Below are 23,008 nucleotides of genomic sequence, written 5' to 3' on the forward strand. Positions count from 1 at the left end.
CTAAGCAAAACTTGCTAAGTTAGTAAGAAAGAAAGGAAATAAATATTTCCATTTATATAGTGCCTTTCATGGCCTCAGATCGTCCCAAAGTGCTTTACAGACAATGAAGTACTTTTGAAGTGTAGTCACTGTTGCAATGTAGGAAATGCTGCAGCCAATTTTTACACAGCATGATCCCACAGACAGCAATCTGATAATGACCAGATAATCTGTTTTACTGACGTTGGTTGAGGGATAAATATTGGCCAGGACATTAGAAAGAACTCTCCTCCTTTTCGTAGAATCATAAAATGGCACAGCACAGAAGGAGGCTATTCGGGCCTTCATGTCTGTGCTGGCTCTTTAGTAGAGCTTTCCAATCAACCTCACTACCCTGCTCTTTCCCCATAGCCCTGTAAATATTTTCCCTTCAAAATAGTGCCATGGGATCTTTACATCCACCTGAGAAGGCAATGAGGGAGGTGCCGACTTTTGGATGAGACGTTAAACTTGGTTTAACGTCTCATCCTAAAGTCGGCACCTCCCTCAGTGCTGCCTAGATTTTGTGCTTAAGTCGCTAGCGTGGAACCTTCTGACTCCAAGGCGAGAGTGCTAAGCACTGGCCCATAACTATCCTTTTACATTAGGATAAAATTACTGTAAAAGTGAAAATATGGCTGGTAATTAATACATCGTTTTTTTAAGGCTAGAAATGCAAGCAGTCAGTTGCACTGAAGCTGGAATAAATTTGGTGTGAATTCTCATCAATGCAAAATTTGAAATGGTACCTGATGAAAGTAAATGTGCATGATTTTACATGTACTCACTAAAAGATGTTTAAATCTATTCTCTATTGTTGCTTGTTCAGATTCTAATGGTACTTATTTTAAATTAGCAAAAGAACATTATGGCTGAGCGCAATGTGCTCCTGAAAAATCTCAAGCATCCCTTTCTGGTTGGGCTCCACTACTGTTTTCAAACAACAGAGAAACTCTATTTTGTCCTGGACTATGTGAATGGTGGTGAGGTGAGTGGGTGGCCTACTGTGGACTGGGCTTCCTGAAGATTACAGTCCCTTCGTAAATTCTTTATATCTCGCTTTTATATTTAACTGTTGCATTTGTTTCTCTCTCTTTATTTCCATGCCCTCATATTATTTGTGCTGTTCTCTGCATGGCTTTGCAACTCACATAATACTGTAACAGCATTGTACATTATGGGCACAATGCTTCTATTCATGGCCTCTTGAATGTGCTGGAGAAAACTCCCAGCAGCACGGTTCACAGATGGCACATTTGCCTTTGACCAGCTATTTCCCTGAGCTACTGACAAAATAAGTAGGGAACTCCATGAAATAGATGCTTGCATATTAGGATATCTTTGGACTGGAGACGAGGACACAATGTGGTTCCATTTTTTGTAGCAATTATATAGACAGGGACATTGCCAAGTTGTGGAGGTAGTTTCTCACAAATAACTTAAGATGGGGGTCTGGTAACATTTGTATGGAACCCTTCTGCACCTTGATTTCCAAGAGGCATCGTGTATTCATGTCCAAGAAGTCAGCTACCACATGCTTGGTAGGTAGATTAAAAGAGATGTCTTGTGTATTTATCTGGTCCAATTGTCATTGCTAGGACTATACACCTTGCTAACAAGCTAAATCCTTACACCTAGAGAAAGTTAGTCGGAAAGGAATGGTGAATAGGTATCTGAGATGTTTTTACTTCCCCCTCAAACCTGTGTCTGGTCAATGGGATGTGTATGTTACATCTTGGAAAAAAAACAACTTAAATTTATATTGTGCTTTTACCATAGGTTTTAAGGAGAGTATTAAAGAGAACTGGAGGTATTTAGGTAAGGAATTCCAGAGTTAGGCTGAAGGTAGGGCTGCTAATGGTGAAGCATACATAACAATATAAGAACATAAGAAACAGGAACAGGAGTAGGCTATACGGCTCCTCGAGTCTGCTCCGCCATTCAATAAGATCATGGCTGATCTGCTCATGGACTCAGCTCCACTTCCCTGCTGCTTCCCATAACCCTTAAGCCCTCATCGTTTAAGAAAATGTCTATTTCTGTCTTAAATTTATTCAATGTCCCAGCTTCCACAGATTTACAACCCTATGAGAGAAGAAACTTATCCTCGTCTCTGCTTTAAATGGGCAGCCCCTTATTCTAAGATCATGCCCTCTAGTTCTAGTCTTCCCCATCAGTGGAAACATCCTCTCTGCATCCACCTTGTCAAGCCCCCTCATAATCTTATACATTTCCATAAAATCACCTCTCATTCTTCTGAATTCCAATGAGTAGAGGCCCAACCTACTCAACCTTTCCTCATAAGTCGACCCCCCTCATCTCCGGAATCAACCAAGTGAACCTTCTCTGAAATGCCTCCAAAGCAAGTATATCCTTTCGTAAATATGGAAACCAAAATTGCATGCAGTATTCCAGGTGTGGCCTCACCAATACCCTGTATAGCCATAGCAAGACTTCCCTGCTTTTACACTCCATCTTCTTTGCAATAAAGGCCAAGATTCCATTGGCCTTCCTGATCACTTGCTGTATCTGCATACTATCCTTTTGTGTTTCATGCACAAGTATCCCCAGGTCCCGCTGTACTGTAGCACTTTGCAATCTTTCTCCATTTAAATAGTAACTTGCTTGTAAAGTCCTTACACAATACCACAAATCCACATGAGGCACATTCTATGGACAAGGTCACTCTGTGACCTGCACCTTTATTCAAAGTGCCAAGAAGTGATGACCCTGCTTGGAACCTCCCTTTATATACCTGGATGACCAGGTGAGAAGTGTCTCCTACAAGTTCACCCCCTGTGGTCAATGTGTGCATTTCTCAAGTATACACAGTATTGCAGTGTTGTTACATGAAGGTTACATACATGACATCACCTCCCCCCAACGTCTTATTGGGATCACAGGTTAAGTCTTTCGGGTGGTCTGTGCTCCCTCGTGGAATGCCGCAGTTGGGGCTCTGGCTGTTGAGCCTTGGCCTGCGTGTCTGTCCTCTGTGGTGATTCCGGCCTGTCCGGGCTGACCGCAGGGACTGTGCATGCTGCTGAATGTTCTTGTTGCTCGTTCACTGGCGGTGGTGTGAATACCATCTCATGATATTCCTCAGGTTCCTCAGAGTCCATGCTGAACCTTTTTTTTACTTGGTCCAGATGCTTGTGGCTTATCTGCCCATTGTTAAGTTTAACTACGATGACCCTATTCCCCTCTTTGTCTATTACAGTACCTTCAAGCCATTTGGGCCCCAAAGTGTGATTGAGAACAAATACGGGGTCACCAATTTCTATACATCTCCCTCTTGAATTACGGTCATGGTACTCATTTTGGGACTGGCGCTTGCCTTCAACAATGTCGGACAAGACAGGATGAATAAGGGACAGCCGAGTTTTGAGTGTACGTTTTATTAGTAGCTCCGCGGGCGGGACCCCTGTGAGCGAGTGCGGTCGGGACCTATAGGCCAGCAGGAGACGCGATAGGCGGCATTGAAGGGAGAGACCTTGAATCCTGAGCTTGCCTTGTTTTATGATTTGGATCGCACGTTCCGCCTGGCCATTGGAGGCCGGCTTGAACCGTGCTGTCCTGACATGGTTGATGCCATTACCCGACATGAACTCCCGGAATTCGTAGCTAGTGAAACATGGGCCATTATCGCTAACAAGGATGTCCGGCAAACCATGGGTCGCAAAGACCGCACGTAGACTCTCCACAGTGGTGGATGTCGTGCACGAATTCAAAATGATGCACTCGATCCATTTCGAGTATGCATCAACCAGGATGAGAAACATTTTCCCTATGAACGGGCCCGTGTAGTCTACGTGAATGCGTGACCATGGCCTAGTGGGCCAGGGCCAGGGCTGAGCGGGGCCTCCCTGGGGGCATTACCCAGCTGGGCACACGTCGTGCACCTGCGAACACAGTGTTCCAGGTCTGAATCAATTCTCGGCCACCAAATGTGTGACCGAACAATGGCCTTCATCAGCACGATGCCTGGGTGCTCGCTGTGGAGTTCCCTGATGAAAGCTTCCCTGCCCCTCTGGGGCATGACTACTGGGCTGCCCCATTGTAGGCAGTCAGCTTGGATGGAGAGCTCATCCATCTGCCTGTGAAACGGTCTGACCTCCTCAGGGCATGCTCCGTGTGCGGGCGCCCAATCCCCAGTCAGGACACACTTCTTAAAGATAGGAAGGGATCTCTGTTGGTCCAGATTTTGATCTGGCGGGCTGTGATGCGGGAGCCTGCGCTGTCAAAGGCATCAACGGCCATGACCATCTCAGCGCTTTGCTCCGCTGCCCCCTCAGTGGTGGCCAGTGGAAGCCTGCTGAGCACGTCAGCGCAATTTTCAGTGCCGGGCTGGTGCCGGATGGTGTAGTCATACGCAGCCAGCGTGAGAGCCCATCGCTGTATGCGGGCTGACGCATTGGCATTGACAGCCTTGCTATATCTGACAACAGGGATGTTAACGGCTTGTGGTCCGTTTCTAATTCGAACCTCCTGCCAAAAAGGTACTGGTGCATTTTTTCACCCCATAGACACATGCGAGTGCTTCCTTCTCAACCATCCCATATCCACGTTCTGCTTGACAGAGCGACCTGGAGGCATAAGCCACAGGTTGGAATTGCCCCTCAGCATTGCACTGCTGCAACACGCACCCAGCCCCATAGGACGATGCATCACATGTCAGAACCAATTTCTTACATGGGTTGTACAGGGTCAACAACTTATTTGAACAGAGTAAGTTACCCGCTCGATTGAAAGACCGTTCTTGACAGTCCCCCCAAAACCAATCGCAACCCTTACACAGGAGCACGTGTAGCGGCTCCAACAATGTGCTTAAGTTCGGCAGAACGTTCCCGAAATAGTTCAAGAGTTCTCGAAATGAACGCAACTCCAATGTGTTGCAGGGCCTGGACGCTCGTCGAATTGCCTCTGTTTTGGATTCGGTAGGCCGAATCCCATCTGCAGCAACCCTCCTGCCCAGAAACTCGACTTCGGGAGCCAAAAACACACACTTTGGTTTCTTGAGTCGCAGGCCTACCCGGTCCAGTCGGCGTAGCACCTCTTCCAGGTTGTGGAGGTGTTCCTCGGTGTCACGACCCGTGATGAGGATATCGTCCTGGAATACGATCGTTCCAGGAATGAATTTGAGCAGGCTTTCCATGTTTCTTTGAAAGATTGCGGCCGCTGATCGAATGCCAAACGGGCACTTGTTGTAAACAAACAGTCCCTTGTGCGTGGTGATTGGGGTCAGTAGTTTGGATTCGTCGGCCAGTTATTGGGTCATGTAGGCTGATGTGAGGTCCAACTTGGTGAACAGCTTGCCGCCTGCCAGGGTGGCAAAAAGATCCTCTGCTCTCGGAAGCGGGTATTGGTCTTGTAGGGACACCCGGTTGATAGTGGCCTTGTAGTCACCACAGATCCTGACCGAGTCATCCGCTTTTAACAATGGGGCTCGCCCAGTCGCTGAATTCAACAGGCAAGATGATGCCCTCTCTCAGCAAACGGTCCAATTCGCTTTCAATTTTCTCCCGCATCACATATAGCACAGCTCTGGCTTTGTGGTGCACTGGTCTGGTGTCCGGGATGATGCAAATTACTATTTTGGTACCTTTGAACTTCCCGACGCCAGATTAGAATAGCAACTCAAATTGCTGTAGGACCTGTGAGCATGAACTTAGCTCCATAGATGACACTGCGTGCACATCCCCCCATTTCCAGTTCATCTCAGCTAACCAGCTCCTCCCCAACAGTGTGGGACCATTGCCCGGGACAATCCAGAGCGGCAGCCGGTTCACTGATCCATTGTGTGCGAGAGTCAACATTGTACTGCCTAGCATTGGAATGATTTCTTTGGTGTATGTCCATAATTGAGTCTCAATGCGTTCTAGTTTAGGTCTGCTGGCATTCAGTGGCCAAAGCTTTTCGAATTGTTGAACGCTCATGAGTGACTGGCTGGCCCCTGTGTCCAGCTCCATGCATACCAGGATGCTGTTTAATAGGACCTTCATCATCATAGGTGGCGTTTTGGTATATGAGCTGTGAATGTTTGCCACATGAATCCGCTGAACTTCAGCATCCATTGATTTACCCCACGTGTCATCCTGCCTCGCAGACCCCTCTTCTGGTCCATCCACCTCGTAAATTAGCCTGGTCACAAGCTTCCTGCACATTCTAGCTAAATGGCCAGTGAGGTTACAATTTCTGCAGGTGAACTGTTGAAACCTGCAGTCCTAGCAGCATGTCTGCCCCCACACCTCCAGCATGAACTGAGATTCCCATTGTTGTGAACAAAAGAGCTGTTACCAGGCATTCCTCGCTGATTGTCCCTTTGACTGCTCTTGAGCACCTGTTAGTGGGTGTCAATGGCCCCATCCCAGAACGCATTGTCCACTGGGATGGCGTAAATGTCCATTCAGCCTGCAATTGTCTGTGTTGAAAACCTGTTCTGGAGTCTATTGCTGCCTGAGGTGTGTTGAACTGCCCTTGCCTGCCTGCTGGGCTCTGAGTCGTGTTTATGATATTGACCCCTGATCCATCGCCACGTTGGAGTCAGAGTTGCACGCGTATATTATCTTGGTTTCCTCCTCCCCCGCCATAAAAGTCTGAGCCAGCAAAGCCGCCGCTTCCAAGGTCAAGTCCTTGGTCTCGATTAACTTTCTGAAAATCCCAGCATGACCGAAGCCCTCAATAAAGAAATCCCTTAGCATCTCCCCTAAGCAGGCGTCTGTGAACTTAGAGGCTGGCCAAGCGCCGGAGGTCCGCAACGAAGTCCGGTATGCTCTGTCCTTCACGACGTCGGTGGGTATAAAATCTGTGTCGGACCATGTATATGCTGCTCGCCGGTTTGAGGTGCTCTTCAAAGGTTTTGTCCGTCGGCTTCTTGGGTGCTAGCAGGTCTTTCATGAACACATAAGTCTTAGATCCACAGCTGGTCAGTAGATGAGCCCTTCGCTTGTCGACCGCTGCATCTCCCAGCCAGTCCTTCGTGACAAAGCTCTGCTGAAGCCTCTCAATGAAATTGTCCCAGTCCTCACCAACACAGTACCGTTCCTCTGTGCTACCGGTGGCCATTCTCGTGGGTCGTTGATTCCCATTTCTCGTCGCCACTGTAAAGTCCTTGCACAATACCATAAATCCACACAAGGAACATTCTATGGACAAGGTCACTCTGTGACCTGCACCTTTATTCACAGTGCCAAGAAGTGATGACCCTGCTTGGGACCTCCCTTTATATACCTGGATAACCAGGTGAGGAGTGTCTCCCACAAGTTCACCCCCTGTGGTCAATGTGTGCATTTCTCAAGTATATACAGTATTGCAGTGTTGTTACATGAAGGTTACATACATGACATTGCTCTTTAATTTTTTTTCTGCCACAGTGCATGACCTCACACTTTCCAACATTATACTCCATCTGCCAAATTTTTGTCCACTCACTTAGACTGTCTATGTCCTTTTGCAGATTTTTTGTGTCTTCCTCACACATTGCTTTTCCTCCCATCTTTGTATCATCAGCAAACTTGGCTACATTACACTCAGTCCCTTCTTCCAAGTCGTTAATATAGATTGTAAATAGTTGGGATCCCAGCACTGATCCCTGCGGCACCCCACTAGTTACTGGTTGCCAACCAGAGAATGAACCATTTATCCCAACTCTCTGTTTTATGTTAGTTAGCCAATCCTCTATCCATGCTAATATATTACCCCCAACCCCCTGAAATTTTATCTTGTGCAGTAACCTTTTATGTTGCACCTTGTCAAATGCCTTCTGGAAGTCCAAATACACCTCATCCACTGGTTCCCCTTTAGTCACCCTGTTCGTTACATCCTCAAAGAATTCCAGCAAATTTGTCAAACATGACTTCCCCTTCATAAAGCCATGCTGACTCTGCCTGATTGAATTTTGCTTTTCCAAATGTCCTGCTACTGTTTCTTTAATAATGGATCCTAAGGAAGAGAAGGAAGAATAAGGAAGAGAAATGCACGAGGCCAGTCGAAGGTCTAAGACTAAAGGAGGTTACAGAGATAGAAAGGGGCAAATCAATGGAGGAATTTAAACACAACAAGAATTATAACTCTGAGGCATTGGGGAACCTGGACCTAATTTAGGTCAGGGAGGATGGAGGTGATAGGCAAGTGGAGCTTGGTGCAGGCTAGGATATGGGCAGCAGAGTTTTCGATGAGCTGAAATTTATGGAGGGTGGAAGATGGCCAGGAAAGCATTGGAATAATTGAGGCTGTAGCTGATAAAGGTGTAGATGAGGATTTCAGCAGCAGGTGGGCTGAGATAGGGTCGAAAACAGATGATGCTACTGAAGTGGAAACCACAAAACTCAATAATTCTCCCGAATTTGTTAGTTCTAAGGGATTTCTTACAAAAGTTTGGTGGGCATCATTTATTTTTCTCAAATTGTTCTTTTACCTTTGTTTCTGTAAGGTTATAAATTTTTTTAACCCTTTAGAAAGTCGCAATGGTGCACTAGGTAGCAAGCACAATATAACTATCAAGCAAGATAACTATCGCATGTAATGTGACCCACAGCAAGGCAAATTATTGAGAAGGAAAGTTGTATTCATGAAACACCTTTTCAATACACACCATAATATTCAATCTGTCTTGTTTTAATGGTCCAGGACAGCAACTAAAAGCAGGACATGAGGAAAGAAAAAGGAGTTTGAAATCTTCCACGCTCTTCTGATGTTATAAGTTAAACCTGTAATTTTATTCATCCCACACCATGACCAAAACAGCTACATTGCAGTTTTAACAATAAACTGAAATCCTAAGCGTCTCTTTACAGTAACTTTACTAGGTAGCTGGGTCCTACTGATCAGGCTCGAGAGCAAGGGGAAAAGTAAGAGGCAGGCTAAAGCAATGCAGTTCTTCCAACATTTGGAAGATTGTGGAAATATTGGTGAAAGTTAAAAATATTCTAGGGACGAGACCACGCTCAAAGGAAATTCTTCTGCCTAAGGTGCAGGCTCGAAGGGCCGAATGGCTTACTCCTGCACCTATTTTCTATGTTTCTATGTTATATACTATTAACACTGATCAGTTTGTCCACAACATTTTAATCCAGAGGGCCGTCAGTGGAAACTCCATGTAATGCTATATGACTGCCAGGAATCAAGTCTTGACACGTTACAGCTACTGAGTTGCAGTTTTTAATTTTGCAGCTGTTCTTTCATTTGCAACGAGAACACACTTTTCCAGAGCCTAGAGCTAGATTTTATGCATCGGAAGTGGCCAGTGCTATAGGATATTTACATTCGCTCAACATTGTTTATCGGTGAGTTCTGCTGTAAAGGGATGTTTTCTGTAACTTTGTTTTGTAAAATTCCCAAGCCTCTAGTCGAGTGTTAGATCTCACTTTGTATTCCAGGGATTTGAAGCCTGAAAACATTCTCTTGGATTCCCAGGTACTATTAACAATCTTCCCAGTTTTTTTAAATAACACAAAATAGTCACAGCACCCTGTTAATGACTGACTTTTGTTATATTACAGGGCCATATTGTACTAACAGACTTTGGTCTTTGTAAAGAGGTAATAGAATCAACAGGAACAACCTCTACTTTCTGTGGGACACCTGAGGTATGTGTGTGACTAGTAGGTTCATATTTTGTTTGGCCAGTAAGGGTTCAATCGTCAAAGCAACTCTGTGAAGAAAGAACATATAAAGCATAGCTTTTACAAGTAATGAAAGTTTCTGTGTTCAATCTGCAAAGTATTCATCAGCTTAAGTTTAAATCAAATATTTGTCACATTTCTTTCTATAGGGTTTTTTTATGGCTCTCACCTGACACCTACCCTTTCAGTATATAAAAACCAAGTTGAAGGCAATTGTATCTGGGAAAGCAAGTCACGACGTACATTCAAAACTATTAATGTGTATTTGAGCTATTAAGTGACAATCTACTCTTATGTGGGGCCACCCCAACCTGTGAGAGGACACCACCGCAGGTCGGGCTATAAAAGAGCATGCCACTACAACTTCCACCGTGAGCTGCAACAAGTGTGCGGCGATTTCAAGGTGGACGACTGGGTAACGTCGTCAAAACCCAGGTCGCCATTTGGAGAGTGGGTAGGAGCATCGGCGGGGCCCAGGTGCAGCGGAGGAGCGGGAAGGTCAGGGCGGATTAGCGGCGAGAGATCGTGGCGGAGGTGCAGCGAGATATCGTGGCGGAGGTGCGGCGAGATATCGTGACGGAGGTGCGGCGAGAGATCGTGGCGGAGGTGCGGCGAGAGATCGTGGCGGAGGTGCGGCGAGAGATCGTGGCGGAGGTGCGGCGAGAGATCGTGGCGGAGGTGCGGCGAGAGATCGTGGTGGAGGAGCGGCGAGAGATCGTGGTGGAGGAGCGGCGAGAGATTGTGGCGGAGGTGCAACGAGCGATTGTGGTGGAGGTGTGGCGAGAGATCGCGGCGGGGGAGCGGCAAGAGATCGTGGTGGAGGAGCGGCGAGAGATTGTGACGGAGGTGTGACAAATGAGGGTATGTGGCCCAGAAAAGCCGAGGGCCCAGGGGCAGCACGGGCCACACTAGGTCCGTGCAGCAAGGCAGGTCTCTAGTCGTCCTGGTTAACCCTTGCCACTGGATAAAGGCCTAGCTCTGTCAAGCCCATGTGGTGGCTGGTGTGCAATGGTCACCACACGTTAAAAAAATCCACGCAAAAGCATCTTCCATCCCTTCAATTGAAGTTCAGGACTGGAATATCGGGTCTTTCACTGAAACATCTGTGAACTCGTGGAAGCAAGTCATCCTTGTTCGAGGGACCACATATGATGATGACTCTTTCCTAGCCTGTCTCTAAAACTACTGGCTGAATCTTGTCTACTGCCTTGTTTTTCATTAACCAGTATATTGCACCAATTGGTGTATTGGTCATCCTTGTAATAATGGAGAATGAACACCTAGGATTGTCTACCTAATTGTCTCACTGAGAGTGCAAGGATATTGCAGTGTAATGGATGAGTATTCATGTGTAATGATCAACTTCTGACTGTTGGTCATATTTCTAGGTGGTTGACGAATGCTGATGGTATACTTTTTGTTTGGTTTCGTTTTGTTCTTGTGCAGTGATTAATGTACTTTCAATTGGTTACTGCTTTCATTTCATACTCGTAAGGCGTGAATTTTTCATATCACAGAAAACTTTACAAGCACCTATTCTAAATGCATTTTATTTTGGCAGTATCTTGCCCCAGAAGTGCTAAAAAAGCAACCATATGATCGGACTGTTGACTGGTGGTGCTTTGGGGCAGTTCTCTATGAGATGTTGTTTGGATTGGTAAGTAACACACCAACAATCTACTATCTGAGCCAAAAATCTATAACAAATACTGAATAAATTGAAAGTTGCTGACTACTCTGTTTAGTATTGTGATAATGGTAACAATGAGGAAAAATTGTAAGAATTCTCGGGGCTGAAATTGCCCACCGCCCGAAACGAGTCGCATCCACCGTTTTCGATGTATTCCGTCCGCCCCAATGCATGGAGCAGCCAATCGGGAGAAATTCAGCAGTTCATGCTTTTTTTTTTGCAGCGGGGTGGAATTGGCCTCATCATCGGGGCAGAAGTGGTGGCGGGTCGGATTGGCCAATGCTGCCCGCTGATGACGTCATCGCGCTGGCGCTTCTCAACGTCCCTCAGTTAAAGGGGAGGGCCACTGCGAACTCTGCAGCCACTTTAGTGGCAAACACTGGGCCACCAGGGAGGGTTTCAGCAGGGCCAGCAGCCTGGCACGCAAGACAGGCTGCCTGTTGGCGGCCCGATTGAACCCGCGGCCATAATTGTTGGCCTGACCTGGCAGTCAAAAAAAAAAACATGGAGTCGCCGGCAGTGCTACCCTCCCTTTAATGGCGGCCACACCGCCAAGCCACAGAAAGGGTACCGACAGCAAAAGTTGTCAGTGACACTGATGCCACTCCCGCGCGGCAATTCCAAAAAGGGGCAATTTCCCGTGGAGCAATTTCGCAAAAGGGTCACCGCCGGTCGGTAAGGGGTCGGCACATGCACGAAGTGGCAGGAAAACGGGCGGAGCGGTCCCGTACACTATTCCAAAAGTAAATGATGGCAATGTTCAAAATGGCAGCCCCTCCGCGGCAACTCGGCAGCCAGTCCGCACCAACCCGTGGCTGCTGCTTTCAAGAGGCCACGGGCCTTATAGAAAGGGACAATTTCCACCCCTTAAGTCATGTTCTGGTAGCTTGAAACTTTATCCAATACATAGCAGCTCAGTGATGAAAGTAGTTATCAAATTTGGGTCTAAAAAGTTTAGAATAAACTTCTACATTTATTTTTACCCTTGTGCAAGTTGCTCTTGAGTCAAGTCTAAATGACACATTTGAGGCTTATTTCCTTCACAGATTTGGTCAGCGAGTTAATGATTCTTTCCTTTATGTGGACAGCCACCCTTTTACAGTCGGGATGTAGCTGAGATGTACGATAACATTGTCCACAAGCCGCTCCACTTGCCAATGAGAATATCAACAGCTGCTCGTGATATTCTAATGGGACTTCTACAAAAAGACCAAAAGAGAAGATTAGGAGCTGAAGCAGATTTTGTATGTGTGCATTTTGTATATGACTAAACACTGGACTATTATGATGATGCTTTACATTGTTTAGAAAGAAAGCTAATGCAAGACAGTCAGTGTAGTTTTAGGAGTGGGAGATAATGCTCTACTAACTTGTTGGATTTTTGGGAGAAAATGGCAGACCTAGTAGATCGGGGAGAGAGAGACAGTGAATGTCATCTATTGCATTTGAGAAAGGCATGTGACACTGTCCAACATAATAGGCTACTACATAAGGTAATTGAATTGATGGAATGTATTAAAATAGAGTGGCAAGTGTTTGATGGTAGTCTACATAAGTATTAAAGCATGAGCAGGTATCTGGTTGGCAGCCAGTTAACTGTGGAGCGCCACAAGGTTCTGTCTTGGGGCTGCTGTTGTTTATAAATGATTTAGAGTAAGGAATTGAGTCCAAAGTGTCCAAATGATACCAAATTATGATCAGTGACAAATGATAAACATCAATGCGCACAAATTGATCAGCTCAAATAATGGGTGGAGAAATGGCAGATGCAATTTAATACAGGGAAGTGTAAGATGGCGATTTGGTAAAGGGAAGGTTGATGTGGATTATGTGCCAAATTGGAATATCTTTCAAGTATAAGAGGAGAGCAATCTTGGAATTTTAGTAGACAAGCCACCAAAACCATCAGCACAATGTTCCCAGGCTGTTTTATTTAAAGCAAATAGAATGTTGGAATGCATATCAAGGGGCATAATATATAAATGCAGAGATGTCATTTTAAAACTATATTTAGTCATGGTGACACTGCATCTGGAGTATTGCATGCAGTTTTGGTCTCCCTATTAAAAAAGGATATTCTGCTGTGGAAGGTGCAATGACCAATGTTCCCTGTAAGCTGTGTGACCGCACAGCGCTCCAGGGAACTCGCGCAGCTGACTTTTCAATGTAAAAAATGCGCATGAGTGGTACTTTGAATGGCCCTTAGTGGGGCCACTCAGGTGCAAAAAAAATTACAGGGAACATTGGCAATAATGTATGAGGAAAGATTGACTACACTTTTGAAAAGAGAAGATTAAGAGGGGATTTGATACAAGTCTTTAAAATTATGAAAGGTGTTTGGCAAATTGGATAAGTAGGTGGAACAGATTATTGGCACAGGTGGTGGAACAAGAAATCTGTAATGGGTTTCAAAAAATAACTAAACAGATTTTTGTCAACAATTGGATTCAGTGTTAATAGAAATGCACCAAGGTGATACAGTGAATAAGTTGGTTAGATGAACCAAAGGTATTCTCCTGTCTGAAACTGTACATTTTCTTAAACTTCGTTCTTCTACTATAGAAAGACTTACACTTATATAGCGCCTTTCACGACCACTGGACATCTCAAATGCTTTACAGCCAATGAAGTACTTTTGAAGTGTAGTCACTATTGTAATGTTGGAAATACGGCAGATAATTTGAGCACAGCAAGCTCCCACAAACAGTAATGTAATAATGACCAGATAATCTGTTTTTGTTAGATTGATTGAGGGATAAATATTGACCTGGACATCGGGGATAACTTCCCTGCTCTTTTTCAAAATAATCCAATGGGATCTTTTACGTCCGCCTGAGAGTAGATGGGGCCTTGGTTTAACATCTCATCCAAAAGACGACACCTCTGACAGTGCAGCACTCCCTCAGCACTGCACTGGAGTGTCAGCCTAGATTTCTGTGCTCATGTCCCTGGGGTGGAACTTGAACCCACAACCTTCTGACCCAGAGGTGAGTGTGTTGCCCACTGAGCCACAGCTGACACCATCGGGAATAAAATGAATTATAATTTGGAAGGGCATGAAATGGAAGAAACTCACATTCGGAAATATTAGAGATTTGGTATACGTCAAAGTTCGATGAAGGTGTGAATCCATAGATTTGATATGGTTGATTCTTAAAATTATTTTGTAATTTTAAAACCTCAGACCATTTGAAAGGAAGTTTTATAGCTAGCCTCTGTAGAAGTGAAAAGGGAGACTGGGGTGAACCAGAGAATGTTATCTATCTGGACTTCAGGAAGGCATTTGACACTGACCCACATAATAGGCACAGTCAATCTTCAGTTACCCCACCAGAAGATCAGCCAGGATTTCAGGGCATTTCAGTTGAATTAAATGAGGGCTATGTTGAAAATGTGGACCAGTCCTATTTCAAGTGATAACATTTCTGCTAATTGTAGTGTCGGTTTGGTTTCCTTGTTAGCACTCTGAGTCAGAAAGCTGTGGGTTCAAGCCCCGCTTCAGGTCCTGAACACATAATCTTGGCTGACACTTTAGCACTGAGGGAATGCTGCATGGAAGTGCCATTTTTGGATTTGTTGTTAAACCAAGGCCTGTCTACCTGTTCAAATGGATGTAAAAGATCCCATTGCACTTTTCAAAAAAGTAGAGCATTCACCTGGTGTCTTGGTCAATATTTATCCAGCAACTTATACCACCAAAGCAGATTAAATCATTATTCATTTTATTTGCTGTTTATGGGATATTGCTGTTGTGAAAATTAGCTCCAATAACTACAGTGACTACACTTCGAAATAATTAATTTGGCTATGAAGTGCATTGGGATGTTCTGACATGAGAGGCGCTATATCACAAGATCACAACATAATTTGTGATGAGGAACACCATCCATCCACTTTACACAAGCAAATTCTGAATCTGAAATAAAAACAGAAAATGCTGGAAATCTCAGCAGGTCAGGCAGTATCTGTGGAGATAAAAACAGAGTTACCCTTCATCAGATCTGGCGAATGTTCGAAAAGAACAGATCTTAAAGAGCACTGAAAGGGGGAGAGAAAGAACAAAAGGGAAGGACAGTGATACTTGACCACCTCTGTGCCCACTTCTTCGACCAGGAGTCTTCCCCCTGCACAGCTGACCCTTTCTCCCATTTTCAGAATTTACACTCTACCTGGAAAAAATAAAAGCCCCGGTAGACCTATCATTTCAGCCTGTTCTTGCCCCACAGAAATTATTTCTTCCTATCTCAACTCTATTTTGTCTCCCCTTGTCCACGCCCTTCCCACCTACATCTGCGACTCCTCCGACACCATCTGTCACTTTAACAGTTTCCATTTTCCTGGCCCCAAATGTCTCCTTTTCACCATGGACATCCAATCCTTCTACAATTCCATCCTCCACCAGGATGGTCTTCCTCGAGCAGAGGCCCAGTCCCCATCCACCACCACCCTCCTCTGCCTGGCTGAACTTGTTCTCACATTGAACAACTTCTTCTTTAACTCCACTCACTTTCTCCAAATTAAAAATGTTGCTATGGGAACCCGCATGGGTCCTAGCTATGCCTGCCTTTCATGGGATATGTGGAACATTCTTTGTTCCAGTCCTGGTTGGGTCCCCCTCCCTCACCTCTTTTTCCAGTACATTGATGATTCTATCGGTGCCGTTTCCTGCTCTCATCCTGAACTAGAAAATTTCATTCACTTTGCATCCAATTTCCATTCTTCCTTTCACATGGTCCATCTCTGAGTCTTCCCTTTCCTTCCTCGACTTCTCTGTCTCTATTTCTGGGGAGAGGCTATCGACCAGTATCCACTATAAGCCCACTGACTCCCACAGCTACCTGGACTACACTTCCTCCCACTCCGCATCCTGTAAGGACTCCATTCCATTCTCACAGTTTCTCCGTCTCCGTCGCATCTGCTCTGACAACGCCACCTTTCACACTATCGCCTCTGTCATGTCTTCCTTTTTCCTCAACCAAGGATTCCACTCCGCCGTGGTTAACATAGCCCTTTACCGTGTCTGTTCTATTTCCTGCACCTCTACTCTCACCTCTTCCCCTCCCTCTCAGAACCATGACAGGGTTCCCCTTATCCTCCCTCATCTTTCACCCCACCAGTCTCCGCATTCAACGGATCATCCTCCGCCATTTCCGCCACCTCCAGCGTGATCTCACCACATCTTCCCTGCCCCTCCCCTCTCAGCATTCTGAAGGGACTGCTCCCTCCACGACACCCTAGTCCATTCCGCAGTCACTCCCAGCAACCTCTCCCCTTCCCACGGCACCTTCCCGTGCAAGTGCAGGAGATGCAACACCTGCCTTTTTACCTCCTCCCTTCCCACTATCCAGGGCCCCAAATACTCCTTCCAGGTGAAACAGTGATTTACTTGTACTTCTTTCAATTTAGTATACTGTAGTCGCTGCTCATGATGTGGTCTCCTCTACATTGGGGCGACCAAACGCAGATTGAGTGACTGCTTTGCAGAGCACCTCCGTACAATCCGTAAGCGTGACCCTGAGTTTCCGGTCACCTGTCACTTTAATTCCCCGTTCCACTCCGACATCTCTGCCCTCAGCCTCCTACACTGTTCCAATGAAGCTCAACCAAGCTCGCGGAACAGCACCTCATCTTTCTTTTAGGCACTTTACAGCCTTCTGGATTCAACAATTTCAGAACATAACCTCTGCCCATTTTTGGCTCCCTTCTCCCTGATCTTATGTTTTTTTTTCTCTTTGTCTCCAAAGGCAGCTGGTCATTATTCTGCCATTCACACCCTATCTAGACTAACCTTTTTTTCTAACTTCTGTCATTACCATTTCAATTTGGCCCATCATCTCTTTTGTCTCTTTAATCTCTCTTGCCTTCCACCCTATCACAGACCTTCCCTTTTGTTCTTTCTTCCCCTCCCCCTTTCAATGCTTCTTAAGAATGTGTTCTTTTCGAACATTTGCCAGTCTGACAAAGTGTTATGTTAACTCGGTTTCCTCTCCACAGATGCTGCTTGACCCGCTGAGATTTCCAGCATTTTCTGTTTTTTATATCCACTTTAGTTCATCCAAAGAGACTCTTTTTTATCCACTGTGGCATCTAATTGTTTCTTTAATAATTCCAGGGTTCTCACCTCTACCATTTTATCTGGAAGCTCAGTCCATGTATTTATTAATCATTGTATGTGAAGAAGATCTTCTTCATCTCGGTCTTAAATTTGCCTTCTATTAGTTTTGAACCTGTAATGCCTGTCATAATTTAGTTTGGTCATTTTCTGAATATATCCCTCCCATATTGTTGACTATGTTATATATGTCTATTAGGTCACTCGTCAAGACACCTTCTTCAAGGCTGAAAACCCCAAGTTTCTCCCGTCTTTCCTCATAACTCAACCCTCTAACACTAGGGATCAACTTTTTGGCTCTTCTCTATACTACCTCCAGTGTCGAATGTCTCCCCTGTGTCACTGACCAGAACCGAACACTGTATGCAAGGTGCAGTCTAATCAGTGTACTATTCAGTTTGAGCATGATTTATTTGACTTGTGCTCTGCTATTTTAGCGACATAGTTCAACATTCTATTTGCTTTATTGATTGCTGCTCTGCAGCGGTTCGATATGTTTGAGTGTCTTTCAACTTTATCACTAGCTATTTCAACATAATTGATGGCCTGTGTTTGTGGACTATTTTTCCTTCCTGTGTGCAGTATTTTACATTTTTCCGCATTCAATTTTATCAACCTATTTTAAATATATTTAACTCTTATTGGAATTTCCACTACCCCTAGTTTGGTATCTGCAAATCTGACGAATTTGTATGGAATTTCTGAATCCATGTCATTGATGTAAATTAGAGACTTAGCAGTCCCAATATCAATCCTAGGGGCAACCCACTAAGTACTTGTTCTACCCTCAAAATAGCACCTATGAAATTAGCTTTCTTTTGCCACAAAAACCTTGAGATAGCTGTTGATCTTAAGTTCACTCAGATCAATGTATTTCCAGGTCATTGTGATGAAACAGAGTGCCAGGGCATGCACTTGCATAAAAAGCATCAGTCAAGAATTGCCCATTTAACTTGCTTTGGTGTACAATGCGTTCTCTTAATAAACAATTCTTGCCTAAAATGTCTGTCAGTGTTGTGTTTCTACACCTTTTGGAGAAATTGGAAATTTTTCATGGACACCCCATAAATGGGTACATTGTTATCCCCAAGGCATGCTGCAGCCCATTCACTACACACATAAAGTTAAGTTTCAATTTATAAGAAGCTCAACCATACTGTTATGGATACTGCTTTTTACAATGAGCACATGCATTGGGTAGCAGCCCAAATTGTATCAAGGCCTATAATCCAAAAAGCATAATTATCATATCAAGCTTTAGCGTGACGCACGAACAAGTGTTATTGCTTGAATAACTTAACTGTATTTTCTTCTATCACAGCTTGATATAAAAAAACACATATTCTTTTCATCCATCACCTGGGAGGATCTCTATCACAAGAGAATTACACCACCATACAATCCCAATGTGGTAAGTTTTCTGGTTCTTGTTAGTTTTTATATTTTTAGAGCTGTACATTTTGTTGTGTGGCATTTTACAGGAGGATACAATGCTGCAGTGAATCTGCTTGTATTGTTGCAAAATCTTGAGTAATGCTGCACAATAGAGGATCAAGGTATCTTTTAACATTGGCCATGGAGATCGTTGGACAGGTGCAATCAGGGCTGATCTGCACTGCATGAAGTGAAGTTGGGTTGCTGTTCTGGTGTCTGGGTGTGTTCCATGTCTTTCCTCTCCAGTCAGCTCATCCCTCATAATAGGGTATGTTTTAGTGTTTGTGGTGGGCAAGATTGTTGCATGGTTCTCCCAGGAACGGGATGAGACTACTTACTACTTTTCAAACTTTTGGTGGAGGTCGAATTAAACTCATTCCAACTGGCATATGTCCATAGGTACTTTCCAAGTGTTTGTTTATGCTAACAAAGAGTTTTGCAAATGCAATGGGATATACCTTCTCACTTCTAACAGTAAGAATTCCTTAGTGAGAAGGCTTCTTGCCCAACCATGGGAAATATCTAGTAGGTGGATAAGTAGATCTGATGAGATCAAGAAGTCAGTTAAGGCTTTTGTGACATACCAAACCCCTGTTCACATTCATTAGATTTGGGAATAGGATCAGATAGTGTGTAGTGAGCCTGTCTGACCAGAATCTGTCCATCATTCTTTGCTAGGAAAATTGGAAATGTATGACATTTTGTATAAAGATGTAAATTGCATAGCAAAATTTAAGAGGAGGTAGGAAGAGGAACAAACTGCACTGACTGAGTTTGTAAGCAGAGCTGAGAAAATGGGAGGACTATGGAGTGAGAGGGAGAGAAAGTATCATCATGCAAAAGTGCAGTTTTGAGTGTTTTTTTGCAGTCTTAACAGGATAGTGTAGTGAGCTTTACCCATGCAGAGTCCATACAATACCTGACCTGGCATCATTTATAAAGAGTGCCAAAGTATTGTCTTCCCAAAAACTGTTGTGCCTTACTGAGAATACAAGGTTAAAAGAAGTAAACTTAACAACTTTTCTGAAATTTAAATTTGGATAAGTGCATTGGGAAAAATTAGCTTCACAATTTTTTTTTTGATTTTTTTTTCAGGCTGGCCCTGGTGACCTAAAGCACTTTGATCCTGAATTCACACAAGAAATTGTCCCTAATTCTGTGGGACGCATTCCTGACTCCACCATTAACAGCCCAACGGCAACAAGTGCATTTTTGGGATTTTCCTATGCTACTACAGATGATAATTTTAAAAGTTAACTAAGTATTTAGTTGAACGAAGAAATTTAAATGGACTTTACTACCAGAGGGAAGATAATGTCACTAAAATTAAATGGCATCAGCACAAAAGCTTCTATGGAAACTGATTTTTATTTTGAATTAAAAATAACTTTCTTACAGTTCCCTGTGGAATATAATACTTAAGAATTTTTGCGTTTTTGGAGCAGTCCTTGCAGTCAGTCTCCCATTAGTGTACGAACATGCCTTGTCCACTTCAATTCTAAATGTGTACCCAATTATAGTAAGCCTCATGGAGGCACATATGGGTACAATGTCCCCAACTCTTCTGCACCCGTTCTGCTTTAATGTTGTGCACCCCTCTTGCCCTTCTCTCCCTCCTTTTTCTCTTTCTGCCACCCAGCTGTGTAACATATTTTGCTGCTGACCGTGCCTGTTTCTGTAAGTATAAGCATGCACATACTTAAATACATGCTTCTACCACTGTCTAAAACAAGCCTGATCTGTGCACAACTTCTACCACTGGAGGTTTCTGCACCTCAGAACTTTGCTTCTCACTTTAGATGATCATTTCTTCAATAGTAGTCTCTTACAGTAAAATCTTACCAAGTATATTCCAGGAAATGCCCTAACTTCTCTTTATGTGGCTCAGTGTCAATTTTTTTTTGTCTTATAATACTCCTGTGAAGTGCCTTGGGACGTTTTATGTTAAAGGCGCTTTATAAGTACAAGTTGTTTTCATCCCAGGAATCAATTTAGTGAGCCTTTGTTGCACCGCTTCCATAGGTAAGGAGACCAAAACTGTACACAGAACTCCAGCTGTAGTCTCACCAAAGCCTTGTATAATTGCACCAAGACTTCCTTACTCTTATATTCCACTCCCTTGCAATAAAGGCTAACATACTATTGCCTTCTGAATTGCTTGCTTTACTTGCATGTTAATTTTCTGTGATTCGTGTACAAGGACACTGAAATCCCTCTGAATACCAACATTTATTCGTCTCTCAACTTTTCAAAAATATTCTGCTTTTCTATTTTTCCTACCAAAGTAGACAATTTCACTTTTCACCACATTACACTCCATCTGCCACCTTTTTGCCCACTCACGTAACCTGTCTATATCCCTTTGCAGCCTCTTTGTGTACTACTCCCAGCTTACTTTCCCACCTAGCTTTGTATTGTCAGCAAACTTGGACAGATTGCACTCGGTCGCCTCATCTAAGTCATTGATATAGATTGTATATAGTTGAGGTCCAAGCACCGACCCTTGCGACACCCCACTAGTTATAACCTGCCAACTCGGAAATGATCCGTTTATTCCTACTCTCTGTTTTCTGTCCGTTAATAAATCCTCAATCCATGCTAATATATTACCCCAATCCCATGAGCCCTAATCTTGTGTAACAACCTCATCAGCTGCTTGTCAGTTGTTTAATGACCAACTAGTGATTTTCATACTTTGGGCAAAGATAGGAAGGTAAGTGAGGTCCTCTTTGGGGTAAAGTTAGCTTCAAGATGACACCTAGATCAATAGAAGATTGGAACCGAGTTGACTATGGCAGATTCATGGCGAACATTAAATTACTTCAGTTATTGATTATATAGTTGACCAAAAGATGTTCTAGTGCTCTATTTCTGTGGGATCTCATTTACCTGATTTTTGTAGAATGGCTGAAAACTTCTAATAAAATTGATCATTTTAATTTATTATTTTATTCCAAATGTATTGACTCTGATGCCAGAAATAGTACTTTCATCAAAAATTAACAATACTACTGTGTACTCTTAGAATACGATGTACTTTATGACACTTTAGTCCCTCAATCAACATCACTAAAAACAGATTATCTCGTCATTATCACATTGCTGTTTATGGGACCTTGATGTGCGCAAATGGGCTGCGTTTCCTAAATTACCACAGTGACTACATTTCAAATAGTAATTAATTGGCTTTAAAGCTCTATGAGACAGCCGGTGGTCATGAAAAATGTTATATAAATACATCTTTTTGCTTTTGGTCTATGCTAGTATTTATGCTCCACATGAATCACTTCCCACCTTAATACATCTCATCCTATCAACATATCCTTCTATTCCTTTCACCCTCATGTACTTATCTACCTTGCCATCTGCATGTTGATTTACAGTGTAGTCTATTTTGTTGCTTTAAGTTCAGTTTAAGTTCAGTTTGGGCTCTACTCGGAACTCCTACATGGCAAGCGAGCCCCCAGGTGGGCAGAGGAAACATTTAAAGGACACCCTCAAAGCCTCCTTGATAAAGTGCAACATCCCCACCGACACCTGGGAGTCCCTGGCCAAAGACCGCCCGAAGTGGAGGAAGAGTATCTGGGAGGGCGCTGAGTACCTCGAGTCCCGTCGCCGAGAGTATGCAGAAAACAAGAGCAGACAGCGAAACGAGCCGTGCGGCAAACCAGACTCCCCACCCACCGTCTGTACCACCTGTGACAGAGACTGTAATTCCCGTATTAGACTGTACAGTCACCTGAGAACCGACTTTTAGGTGGAAGCAAGTCTTCGTCGATTTCGAGGGACTGCCTGATGATAAATGCAAGTAGATGCTTTTTTTTAAAAAGAGGTGAGCCCATTTCAGATGCGAACAGGCCCGCTAATATGTTTGCAGCATAATCTATTCTGTTGCATATCTTTGTTATATAACTGGGGGGGGGGGGGGGGGGGGTAAAAGGATGAATTACACGCCGCTTCACTTCGTTTGGATATGTTTGCGATCACTCACTTACTTACCCTGGTACATTTGGTCCCCCTGGCGAGGCTGCTGCTTGGCAACCGGAGGCCGCGGCGCCTGGTTACGTTACTGGCCCCAGGGTGCAGCGCGGCGCCTGGTTACCGGCCCAGCGTGCAGCGCGGCGCCTGGTTACC

At 44.2% G+C, this 23,008-nt stretch overlaps 1 protein-coding gene and 1 long non-coding RNA gene across 3 annotated transcripts in view; one reads left to right on the forward strand and one right to left on the reverse strand.

The window, feature by feature from the left end:
• The window catches only part of LOC139277630 (serine/threonine-protein kinase Sgk2-like), a 33,404-nt gene extending 13,231 nt beyond the window's left edge, over positions 1-20,173 (forward strand). The window contains exons 6-13 of the mRNA XM_070896367.1: positions 875-1,006; positions 9,187-9,299; positions 9,393-9,429; positions 9,516-9,602; positions 11,200-11,295; positions 12,417-12,572; positions 18,762-18,851; positions 19,970-20,173. Of these exons, the coding sequence (XP_070752468.1) occupies positions 875-1,006; positions 9,187-9,299; positions 9,393-9,429; positions 9,516-9,602; positions 11,200-11,295; positions 12,417-12,572; positions 18,762-18,851; positions 19,970-20,131 (873 nt within the window). The 3' untranslated portion in view covers positions 20,132-20,173. The remainder of the gene's footprint in view (positions 1-874; positions 1,007-9,186; positions 9,300-9,392; positions 9,430-9,515; positions 9,603-11,199; positions 11,296-12,416; positions 12,573-18,761; positions 18,852-19,969) is intronic.
• LOC139277632 (uncharacterized) lies at positions 7,002-22,984 on the reverse strand. 2 transcript variants are annotated; one of them, XR_011596123.1, is made up of 3 exons: positions 22,874-22,984; positions 12,312-12,527; positions 7,002-9,667 (listed from the first exon to the last, which is right to left on the reverse strand). It is a non-coding gene; the product is annotated as an uncharacterized lncRNA (long non-coding RNA). The 2 variants fall into 2 exon arrangements; XR_011596122.1 differs by lacking the exon at positions 7,002-9,667 and having other exon boundaries at positions 11,173-12,527.
• Between the last annotated feature and the right edge of the window lie 24 nt (positions 22,985-23,008).

This window comes from Pristiophorus japonicus, chromosome 12 (genome assembly GCF_044704955.1).
Source record: "Pristiophorus japonicus isolate sPriJap1 chromosome 12, sPriJap1.hap1, whole genome shotgun sequence".
In the NCBI taxonomy this organism is placed as follows: Eukaryota; Metazoa; Chordata; class Chondrichthyes; family Pristiophoridae; genus Pristiophorus; species Pristiophorus japonicus.